This window comes from Hyperolius riggenbachi, chromosome 2, assembly GCF_040937935.1.
Source record: "Hyperolius riggenbachi isolate aHypRig1 chromosome 2, aHypRig1.pri, whole genome shotgun sequence".
Taxonomy (NCBI): Eukaryota; Metazoa; Chordata; class Amphibia; order Anura; family Hyperoliidae; genus Hyperolius; species Hyperolius riggenbachi.
The window spans coordinates 454,067,434-454,079,628 of record NC_090647.1 but is presented as its reverse complement, the minus strand read 5'-3'; the positions used below and the strand labels follow the sequence as shown (position 1 = coordinate 454,079,628).

The 12,195-nt window shown below is 49.6% G+C and overlaps 1 protein-coding gene across 1 annotated transcript in view; it reads right to left on the bottom strand.

Moving 5' to 3' along the window:
- The window catches only part of RPA1 (replication protein A1), a 105,094-nt gene that overhangs the window by 88,420 nt on the left and 4,479 nt on the right, over positions 1-12,195 (bottom strand). The window contains exon 2 of the mRNA XM_068270077.1: positions 253-300. Within this exon, the coding sequence (XP_068126178.1) occupies positions 253-300 (48 nt within the window). The remainder of the gene's footprint in view (positions 1-252; positions 301-12,195) is intronic.

Below are 12,195 nucleotides of genomic sequence, written 5' to 3'. Positions count from 1 at the left end.
ATGAACAGTGTTCACAAGGGTATTGTTAAAATTGCAATACATTATGAAACATTCAAGGCTTGGAAATTTCTGCCACCTATCAAATCTTAATATCAACTCTCAAGTAGACAGATTCCCAAGTCTTGTGCCAAAACTGTATGTGTATATATACAATGATTTTTTTCAAGTACATTTTATACATGAGGTGGTCAGAATCTAATACAAGTTTCAAACAACAGTGCGGTATAAGTCCTGACAAATAATCATACTTACAATGACTTGAAAAATAGGCTTGAGTGATTGATCCCCTTGCAAAATAGCCTGTAAGATAAAAGCACAGATGAACGTTTTCAGAAAGCATGGCAGGTTGCTTCGGAAATAAAACACAAGAGTTATAGGGATGATCAATGAGATGGAAATAATTTCTCCTCGCATTAAAATTTCACGTAAATGATGTGCCGCTGGCTGCGGAATCTGCTCCTTATATAGTCAGGTAGTTTCTCTGCCCGACTACAAGAGGGTAGGGAAGCGCTAGAGAGGGCTTAACGATAAATCGTTTTTCGATCGAAATCGCGATCACGGAAATGACGATTCAGCGATTTTTACCCCCTCTGCATTCAGGCCAGCAGTCCACTCTCCCGCTTTTTAGCGGCGGCTCAGCACCAGCGTTCGTCACTCGTTTTCTGAGTGCAGCTGGCTCACTCTCTCCCCTAACTTCTGCCGAGTGTGTAGCCAATCAGTGCAGAGGGCGGCAAACAGTCGCCGCCCACAGGCTCTCTCACTCATGCGGCTCACTCCTCCCAACTTCTCCGGAGCATTAGCTGGGCGGGCGGCAGACCCCGCCCACAAGGCTGGCAATCAAGTCGTATTACGAGCGGCTGACTCCGCCCACCTTCGCTCTCACACTCTGTCCCAGCGTCTCACTCCTCGCTCCCACCCAGACCTCCACATCATAAGCTGGGGAGGTGGCAGACTGAGTCTTCTGATTGCGGACAATCACTTTTTTTGATTTGTGTCACTTTTATTAAGTGGTGTGATGAGCAGCAGACTGGCTCTCACTACGCAACTCCCTCCTCCCCAGCGCTTACACATCATTTGCTGGGCGGACGGCAGACTCCACCCACATGTCAATCAAACTGTAACATGGGCAGCAGACTCCACCCAAACTCCTGTCATTCAAGCCTCTGCTACGCTGCACAGTGTGTCAGCGTGATAATGACTGCTGTGTGACTGACTGGTGATCTTTCTGCATTCTGCAAAGCTGTAGTGGGGACACTGTGAAACTAAGGTGCTATTCCTTAGCTGTTCCTTAGTTACTGTGCACATTGTTAAATTAGTGATAAAGCTTGATTTGAAGAAAATCGTGAATCGAAATCGCAATTTCTGACAGATATCGTGTGATTCAATATTTTCCTAAAATCGTTCAGGCCTAGCGCTAGACTACATCCCATCCCATTTCTCCATCTACACACGATTCTCAAATTGCATCTACCTGTGTATGCGTTTGGTTATTTCTTCTAATCTGCCCGTACTATAGTATCTATATATAAATTGCCTGAATTTACCTGTACCACCCCCCCCCCCCCCCCCCTTAATGTTATCCTACTGTCTGCTTGATTCACACCTTTTCATCCACCCAGCTCTAAGTATTTGCATAGTCCACCCCCTATGCTGGTCAACTTCCTGTCCAGTTCACAGCTGATTGTAGTGGAGGCTAATGTTATCTAGACCAGTGTTTCTCAACATTTTATAAGTGTGTACCCCTTTTAAAACCCTGTACTCATCGAGTACCCCCAGCATAGTAAACATGATCACAAGTACCCCTTGACAAATACATATTTAATCGAAGTACATGATAATTGGTTCTAAACAATGTGCAAGCATTTATTATTGCTTTTAATTAGCTAAAACACTAATTTGATATTCTTGAAATAAGAATTATAATTTTCTAAATCTCTAAATTTGTTATTCTTGGTTAAGTATATCAAGCCCGAGTACCCCCTGGACCCATCAGAAGTACCCCCTGGGGTACGCGTACCGCATGTTGAGAACCTAGGATCTAGACCAATCTTATTCAAACACTGGGGCTGTGTGGATGTACATAAGGATGCTGTGTAGTCGGCTCGCGTTTTAAGGATCGCTATAAGGATTTTACTAATCGAATTTACCAGCAATACAGCAGCATTAAGCAGTCACTGAGGTATTTGCATTATTTATAACTTATATTTTTTATTTATAACACTGCTAAAACATCTTGGCCTACACAAACAATCCCTCCCTACTCTTAAACTCCAAGGGCTTGATTCACAAAGTGGTGCTAACCTACTTAGCACGCCTAAAGACTTTTGGGCGTGATAAGCATTGCACTAAGTAGGTTAGCACCGCTTTGAGGGAAAAACTCGCACAAAGTCCGGTGCGCGCGAAACATTGCATAGGGTTTAATAATAATACTTTTTTTGTATAGCGCTTTTCTCCTGTCAGACTCAAAGCGCTTGCGAGGCAGCCACTAGAGCGCACTCAGTAGGCAGTAGCAGTGTTAGGGAGTCTTGCCCAAAGAGCTCCTTACTGAATTACTTGCTTACTGAACAGGAAGAGCCGAGATTTGAACCCAGGTCTCCTGTGTCAGAGGCAGAGCCCTTAACCAGTACACAGATTCAGCCACTCAATGGAGTTGCGCGCGTTAAACTTTGCGCACGTAAAGTAACTTTGCGCGCGAGTTTGGGCTTTTCACCAGCGGGCTAACAGTTAGCACCGCTTTGTGAATCAAGCCCCATGACTCCTCAACCTTTCTGCACGCCCTTTCCTCTTCCTTCACTCCTACATATTACAATATGCTCTTCCTCCACCTGCTCCTTCACCATCTAGTCCTCACTAAGGTCACCTTATCTAACTCTAGCCTCCCATTTTGCCCTCCACCCCCACACAACTCCCATACCACTCCATCACTGACTCCCTGCACACCCCACTCTAAACACGTCTCCACCTCCCTCACAGTTCCTTCCCGCACCCAGATTCACTCCCTCTCCTCCCTCATTCCCACCCAGACCTCTCAAAAGCACACCACCACCCCTCTCTCCTGCACCCTTTGAAATGCTAGATCAGTCTGTAATAAACTTACTGAAATCCATGACCTTCTCCTCGCCAACTCCCTCACCCTCTTCGCCCTCACAGAGATATGGCTTACCCCCTCTGACTCTGCTGCAGCAGCGACCCTCTCCTATGCGGGCTTCACCTCAGTCACACCTCCAGACCAGAAAACAGGTCCAGGGGAGGGGTGGGTCTGCTCCTCTCCCCATCCTGCACTTTCCGTGTCCTAACGCCACCCCCTTCCTTAAACTTTACCTCCTTTGAGACACATGTTATCCGCCTCTACCATCCCATTCCGGCAGTCATCGCAGTCCTTTACTGCCCCCCATCCACCTCCACTAAATTCCTGGACAACCTGGCCTCATGACTCCCACACATCCTCTCCTCTGACCTCCCCACCATCATACTTGGGGACTTCAACATCCCCATGAACAATCCTTACTCCCCCGAAGCCTCGCAACTGCTCTCCCTCACTACTTCCCTTGGCCTCACCCAAAACACCAATTCCCCCACCCACCACGCTGGCCACACTCTCGACCTGATTCTCTCAAAATCCGCCACCCTCCCCAACCTGGACATCACACCCTTCCCCCTCTCCGACCATCACCTTCTCACTCTCTCGATCTCTCCATCATGCTCCCCCCACCACACTCAGGTCGTTGGCAGAGAGATCTGCGTAGCCTAGACCGAACCGCACTAGCCAACCCCCTCCACTCCCTCACATCCACCCTCCCCAACTTTACCTGCCCAAACCAAGCTGTGGCCAAATACAACCAGGCCGTTTCAGCAGCTCTAGACATTGCTGCACCCCCCACATTCCGCCCCAGCCATTCAATCAACCCCCAGCCCTGGCACAATGCACACACTCGCAACCTCCAAAAACAGACACACGCCTATGAACGCAAATGGAGGAAATCCAGCCTCAAATCCGACTTCTTGGAGTACAAGGCCAACCTGCAGCTGTTCTATTCTGCATTAACTGATGCTAAACAAAAATACTTTGCTCCCCTGATCAGGTCCCAAGCCTCCAACCCTCGCCGCCTCTTCAACTCCCTCCTTAACTCCACCACCTCCACCATCTCAGCCACTGATCTGTCCACCCACTTTAACGACAAAATAGCCAGCATCCGACGGGAAATCTCATGCCTCCACTCCACCACATCTTCCTCTCCCACCAATACCTCTCCCCCACCCCACCCACCACTCACCGCCTTTACTCCTATCACAGAGGATGAAGTCAGCCGTCTCCTAGCCACTTCTCCTGCCACCTCCAGCCCCCTAGACCCTGTGCCATCCAACTGTCTCCGTCCTCACTTCCCTGTTCTGGCTCCTGTCCTCACCTCTCTGTTTAACCTCTCCCTCTCCACGGGCACCTTCCCCTCTGACTTCAAACAGGCCACTTTACTTCCCCTACTTAAAAAACCCTCACTAGACCCCTCACTTCCATCCAGCAACTACCCTATCTCCTTACTCCCTTTTGCATCTAAACTCCTGGAGCGTCTAGTTCACCAACGCATGACCCATTACCTTGACTCCAACCCCCTTTAGACTGCCCTCATCAAGGTCGTCAATGACCTCACGCTTGCCAAGGCCAAAGGAAAATACACTATCCTCCTCCTCCTAGACCTCTCATCAGCATTGGACACCGTTGATCACTCCTCCCTGCTTCTCCAGTCCCTGTAATCTGCGGGAAAACAAGACCTTGCCCTAGCATGGTTCTCCTCCTACCTCAAATCGCTCCTTCAATGCTTCCTCCTCAACCTCCATCCCACTTTCAGTTGGGGTCCCCCAAGGCTCTGTTCTTGGTCCCCTGCAGTTCTCCATTTACACCGCCTCCATTGGAAAACTCATCTCCTCTGTGGGTTTCAACTATCACCTATATGCAGATGAATCCCGGAATTAACTCCATGCCACTGACCTCTCCACCACCATGGAGAAGGTATCCTCTGGCCTCTCAGCTATTTCATCCTGGATGTCTGCCAGGTTCCTAAAATTAAATCTGGATAAGACTGAACTCCTAATCTTCCCGCCCCGTGCCGTTTCACCCCCCACAGACCTCTACGTCACTGTCAATGGCACAATCATTCGTCCAACCACACAAGCCCACTGCCTAAGTGTGACCCTGGACTCAGGCCTCTCCTTCACCCCCCACATCCAAACCGTAGCTAGGGCCTGCTATTTCCATTTACGCAACATCTCCAAGATCCAGCCTTTCCTGACCCCAGACACTGTCAAACTCCTTGTCCTACTTGGACTACTGCAATTCCCTCCTGTCAGGCCTTCCTCAAAACCGCATCACCACCGTACAATCCATCATGAACGCAGCAGCCAGACTCATCTACTCCTCCCACCGCTCTGTCTCCACGACTCCCCTACGCAAATCCCTTCATTGGCTTCCAATTTGCTTCAAAATCGGCTTAAAGATCCTATGTTTGGCATACAAATCCCTACACAAGTCCTGCCCAACCTACATCTCTGACCTGGTCAGCAGATATACACCTGGCCGCCCACTTTGCTCCTCCAACAACCTCCTCTTAACTACCACACGCATCTCGCACTACCATGCACGACTGCAGGACTTCACTAGAGCTGCCCCCATCCTGTGGAACTCTCTTCCACTGCCTGTCAGGCTCGCTCCCACCTTCAACACCTTCAAAAAAGCACTCAAAACTCACTTCTTCAAGGAGGCCTACATCAACTCAACACTGCCCTAATCCTTTCTGCCAAGAACTTCTTGTTGCACCCCCTCCTTTTGTGTCACCAACCCCTCCCCCTAGATTGTAAGCCTTTGGCAGGGCCCTCTCCCCTTGTGTATCATACTTGACTATGTGCACTTTAGCCAGATTTATAGAACTTGTATTTTTACCACTACCACTCCAGTGTATGATCTGGCATTGTACTACTATCTGCATTGTGTTGTGTATCTTATTGCTTATTACCTGTATTGTTGTATCTATTGTCTATTACCTGTATTGTGCTGTCACCCCTGTTATTGTCTGTAATCCTATTTATTGTACAGCGCTGCGTAATATGTTGGCGCTATATAAATCCAATAAACAATAATAAATAATTTACTAGACAAAGCGAGACTGTCTATTAGGCGGCTGCTGCTTAGCAACAGCTACATGAAAAGGAAGTAGAGGCAGTAGGTTGAGAAGAGATTCTTTAAAGACAGCAATCGCCAGTCCAGCCACACTAAATACCAACACCGCACCATTGAAGGGACACTGAGCACCTCTGATGAGGCCGAATGTGGACAAAACAGACAAGACAAGACAAATAACATTTATATTGCGCTTTTCTCCTTGCGGACTCAAAGCGCCAGAGCAGTGCAGCAGCCACTAGGGCGCGCTCTATTGGCAGTAGCAGTGTAAGGGAGACTTGCCAAAGGTCTCCTACTGAATTAGTGCTGGCTTACTGAACAGGCAGAGCCGAGATTCGAACCCTGGTCTCCTGTGTCAGAGGCAGAGCCCTTAACCATTACACCATCAGCCAACTGCTACAGCCGTTAGGTGGCCAAGGCCCCTGGCTTGACTGGAGTGGATGCCGTCAGCAGATTGTCATCTCTTTTAACACCTCTTAAAAACACGCAAATTTATGTGGATGCCTGCACTGCTTAGTTTCACCATGTAATACTAGGTACTCACTGAGATTTTCTGGCAAATTTACTGCCAGATCAATTATTTTGATCGTTTTCCATCCACTTCTATAGGAAATCAATTGGAAACCGATTGGACATGTTGGAAATAATTGATCTGACACGAAATCTGCCAGAAAATCTCAGTGTGTACCTAGCATTACAGTGTGCACATGCTATCTGCCTGAAGTTGCTTTGGCCCTTCTGACTGTATAAATTCCGGAATCACTGTTGTCACAGGAAATTGAATGGTTGTCTGTTTGAAGGAATCCAAAATAAGAGGCGTTATTCTATTAGTCTTGTGCCTGCCTGGTTTGTCTTTTGTAAGGCAATAGCATAACATAGGATCCGTGCACGTGTGTTTTTCTGTTGGTTTCCGATCCAATAAAATGGACAAAAATTAAAAAAATGAAGTCCATTTTAAGTTTTGATGTGAATTGTGCCTAAAAGGCTAGAACTTTTTTTAATAGGCTTAAATTGGATCTAAACCGCTTCCTCTCTGATCTAAAAGAATAGGAACTGCATGATAACCTAAAGGGGAAAAATGGTGTTTGTTTAGGAGTTCCAGCAGGAAACCTCATAAGGAGGCTGTACAGCTGACAACACACACTATTGTTATGCAGGAAGGCTTAAAGGACCACTATTGCAAAAATTTAAAATACGTGTAAACACATACAAAGAAGTACCGTATTTTTCGGACTATAAGACGCACTTTTTCTCCCCTGAAAGTGGAGGGAAAAAGTCCATGCGTCTTATAGTCCGAATGTGTGGCCAAGTGTCCCCCACAGGCAGGTGCAGGACATAGTGGAAACCCTCACCTATCAGCCGCGGGCTCCGAGTCCTGCATCCTGCGTCTGTACGTCATCCAGCTTGAGATGGATCGGGCTGCAAGGTTCTCTGGCTCTTCCACATGGCTGATGAGCAGCACTCGGGCTCCCTGGATGTACTGTGCTCGCTCTGTGGTTGTCAGCGCAACACATCCGCAGCGGCTACAGCGCCACCACTGCTGAAAAGTATCCTCCCCCCGCCAGGACCAATGGCTTTTTCCCGGGCGCACCATAGGGCAGCTCCAGGGATGGCCCACATGGCTCCAGCAGCCACTCCAGCTTCACCGCCGCTGAGGATTCCCCCAAGACCAGGACCGATGGCCGTTTCCCGGGCGCACCACGTGGGCAGCTCCAGGGATGGCCCACGTGGTTCCAGCAGCGGCTTCTGCTTCACCGCCGCTGAGAGCGATTCCTTCACCGAGTCCAGGGCCATCTCTTCCGGGCGCACCACGTGGGCAGCTCCCGGGATGGCGCACGTGGTTTCAGCAGCGGCTTCTGCTTCACCGCCGCTGAAATGGATTACCCCGCCGAGTCCAGAGCCATCGTTTTCCGGGCGCACCACGTGGGCAGCTTCAGCGATCTCCCACGTGGTTTCAGCAGCCGCTCCACCTTCACCGCCGCTCAGAGGGATTCCCCCGCCGAGTCCAGGGCCATCTTTTTCCGGGCGCACCACGTGGGCAGCTCCAGGGATGGCCCACGTGGTTCCAGCAGCGGCTTCTGCTTCACCGCCGCTGAGAGGGATTCCCCCGCCGAGTCCAGGGCCATCGTTTTCCGGGCGCACCTTGTGGGCAGCTTAAGGGATGGCACAAGTGGTTTGAGCAGCTGCTCCAGCTTCCCCCGCCGAGGCCAGGACCGATGGCCGTTTCCCGGACGCACCAGGACAGCAGCTCCAGGGGATGACCTCTCACCCAGACGGACCAGCTGATCTGAAGTGGCCCCAGCTCCAAAGTTCACCACTGCTGAGACCCAGTGCAGAAGGGAGACCCTGACAGATCTCACTGAAGGCAGCTTCCATCTCTGCCTGGAACAGCAGCACACTGCAGCTCTTCCACTGCCGGTAAATGTACTGTGGTGTAGGTAGTGGGGACAGAGCAGTTTTGTGTAGGTTGTGGGGACAGTGTAGCTTAGTGTAGGTTGTGGGGTCAGTGTAGCTTAGTTATGGGGACAGTCTTGTTTAGTGTAGTTTGTGGGTGTCAGTGTAGGTTGTGGGGGTCAGTGTAGCTCAGTGTAGGTTGTGGGGTCAGTGTAGCTTAGTGTAGGTTGTGGGGTCAGTGTAGCTTAGTGTAGGTTGTGGGGGTCAGTGTAGCTTAGTGTAGGTTGTGGGGGTCAGTGTAGCTTAGTGTAGGTTGTGGGGGTCAGTGTAGCTTAGTGTAGGTTGTGGGGGTCAGTGTAGCTTAGTGTAGGTTGTGGGGGTCAGTGTAGCTTAGTGTAGGTTGTGGGGGTCAGTGTAGCTTAGTGTAGGTTGTGGGGGTCAGTGTAGCTTAGTGTAGGTTGTGGGGTCAGTGTAGCTTAGTGTAGGTTGTGGGGGTCAGTGTAGCTTAGTGTAGGTTGTGGGGGTCAGTGTAGCTTGGTGTAGGTTGTGGGGGTCAGTGTAGCTTAGTGTAGGTTGTGGGGGTCAGTGTAGCTTAGTGTAGGTTGTGGGGTCAGTGTAGCTTAGTGTAGATTGTGGGGTCAGTGTAGCTTAGTGTAGATTGTGGGGCTCAGTGTAGCTTAGTGTAGGTTGGGGGTCAGTGTAGCTTAGTGTAGGTTGTGGGGTCAGTATAGCTTAGAGTAGGTTGTGGGGTCAGTGTAGCTTAGTGTAAGTTGTGGTGAAAGCAGGTGGTAGTGTAGCTAGTGGGACATCAGTGGTTAGTTTAGTTGGGCAGTGTAGTTTAGATAGAGACAGCTTGGGGGTAAAGGACCATAAGATGCCCCTGCACTAAAGATGCACCAGGTTACATTTTTTTCCATGTTTTTTGTCCTCTGAAACTAGGTGCGTCTTATAGTCCGGAGCGTCTTATAGTCCGAAAAATACGGTAGGTTTCTTGCAGAGAAAATGAGCCATAAATTACTTTTCTCCTATTTTGCTGTCACTTATAGTAAACAGTAGAAATCTGACAGAACCGACAGGTTTTGGACTAGTCCATCTCTTCATTGGGGATTCTCCACAAGGCTTTTATTTCTAAAGATACAATCCCCAAAAAGGATTCATATAAAGATGCAGACCGCTCCACTACCCATTTGCACACTTTGGCAGTTGGGCAGAGCAACTGCCATTCACTAAGTGCTTTTTAAAACAAAACCCTGTGAACCCCCCATTGAGAGATGGGCTAGTCCAAAACCTGTCAGTTATGTAAGATTTCTACTACCTACTGTGACAGCAACGGAGGAGAAAAGTCATTTATGGCTCATTTTACTCTGCAAGAAACATACTTCTTATTTGTATGGTCTGAGCCATGCTTATGCGCTTTGAGTCATACGGGAGAAAAGCGCTTTACAAATGTTATTTGTTGTTAACATTATTCTAATTTTTACGATATTCACAATAGTGGTCCTTTAAGCCTCTGTCCTGTACAGCCAGAGCCACAGTGATGCTGTTAGCCTCAGCTACTGATCAGGATTAGAGTTGGGCCGAACGGTTCGCCTGCGAACGGTTCCATGCGAACTTCAGTGGTTCGCGTTCGCGTCCCGCAGTCGAACCTTTGCGGAAGTTCGGTTCGCCCCATAATGCACATGGAGGGTCAACTTTGACCCTCTACATCACAGTCAGCAGGCCCAGTGTAGCCAATTAGGCTACACTAGCCCCTGGAGCCCCACCCCCCCTTATATAAGGCAGGCAGCGGCGGCCATTACGGTCACTCGTGTGCTGCCTGCGTTAGTGAGAGTAGGGCGAGCTGCTGCAGACTGTCTCTCAGGGAAAGATTAGTTAGGCTTAACTTGTTCCTGTCTGGCTGCATACCTGTGCTGTGAACCCACCACTGCATACCTGTGCTGTGAACCCACCACTGCATACCTGTGCTGTGAACCCACCACTGCATACCTGTGCTGTGAACCCACCACTGCATACCTGTTCTGTTCAGTGGACCCGCCACTGTATACCTGTTCATTGAACCCACCACTGCATACCTGTGCTGTGAACCCACCACTGCATACCTGTTCTGTGAACCCACCACTGCATACCTGTTCAGTGAACCCGCCACTGCATACCTGTTCTGTTCAGTGGACCCGCCACTGTATACCTGTTCAGTGAACCCGCCACTGTATACCTGTTCTGTTCAGTGGACCCGCCACTGCATACCTGTTCAGTGAACCCGCCACTGCATACCTGTTCCGTTTAGTGAACCCGCCACTGTATACCTGTTCTGTTTAGTGAACCCGCCACTGTATACCTGTTCTGTTTAGTGAACCCGCCACTGCATACCTGTTCTGTTCAGTGAACCCGCCACTGTATACCTGTTCTGTTTAGTGAACCCGCCACTGTATACCTGTTCTGTTTAGTGAACCCGCCACTGTATACCTGTTCTGTTTAGTGAACCCGCCACTGCATACCTGTTCTGTTCAGTGGACCCGCCACTGCATACCTGTTCTGTTCAGTGGACCCGCCACTGTATACCTGTTCTGTTTAGTGAACCCGCCACTGTATACCTGTTCTGTTTAGTGAACCCGCCACTGTATACCTGTTCTGTTTAGTGAACCCGCCACTGCATACCTGTTCTGTTCAGTGGACCCGCCACTGTATACCTGTTCAGTGAACCCGCCACTGTATACCTGTTCTGTTTAGTGAACCCGCCACTGCATACCTGTTCTGTGCAGTGGACCCGCCACTGTATACCTGTTCTGTTCAGTGAACCCACCGCATCAGTGCGCATACCTGTGCAGTTAAGTGAACCCACCTACCTACGTGAGTGCACGCAGTGTGATATACCACTCCGTGCATACCCGATATGGACAAAACAGGTAGAGGAAGAGGTAGTGCCAGAGCCAGAGGAAGGCCACCCGGCAGGTCTGCGCGAGGTCGTGTAAATGTAATTTCGTGTGGACCTGGCCCACAGTACAGTGCTCGGAAGAAGGCACGTCCCATCACCTCCCAAGATTGTCAGGACGTGGTTGAGTATTTAGCGACACAGAACACCTCATCTTGCTCAGCCACCAGCGCTACTACTAGCACCACTTCCGCTGCATTTGACACTTCGCAAGAATTATTTAGTGGTGAAATCACTGATGCACAGCCATTGTTGTTACAGCCAGATGAATTTTCACCAGCTCATATGTCTGAGTTACGCGGCAACACTATGGATGTAACGTGTCAGGAGGATGAAGGACCTACTGATGGTGCAAGTTTGGATTTGTCTGAGGCAAGCGAAGCTGGGCAGGATGACTACGATGATGACGGTAATAGGGATCCTCTGTATGTTCCCAATAGAGGAGATGAAGAGGGGGACAGTTCAGAGGGGGAGTCAGAGAGTAGTAGGAGGAGAGAAGTTGCTGAAAGAAGCTGGGGCAGCTCTTCGTCAGAAACAGCTGGTGGCAGAGTCCGGCACCATGTATCGCCACCTATGTACAGCCAGCCAACTTGCCCTTCAGCATCAGCTGCTGAGGTCCCCATAGTGCCCACATCCCAGGGTGGCTCAGCGGTGTGGAAATTTTTTAATGTGTGTGCCTCAGATCGGACCAAAGCCATCTGTT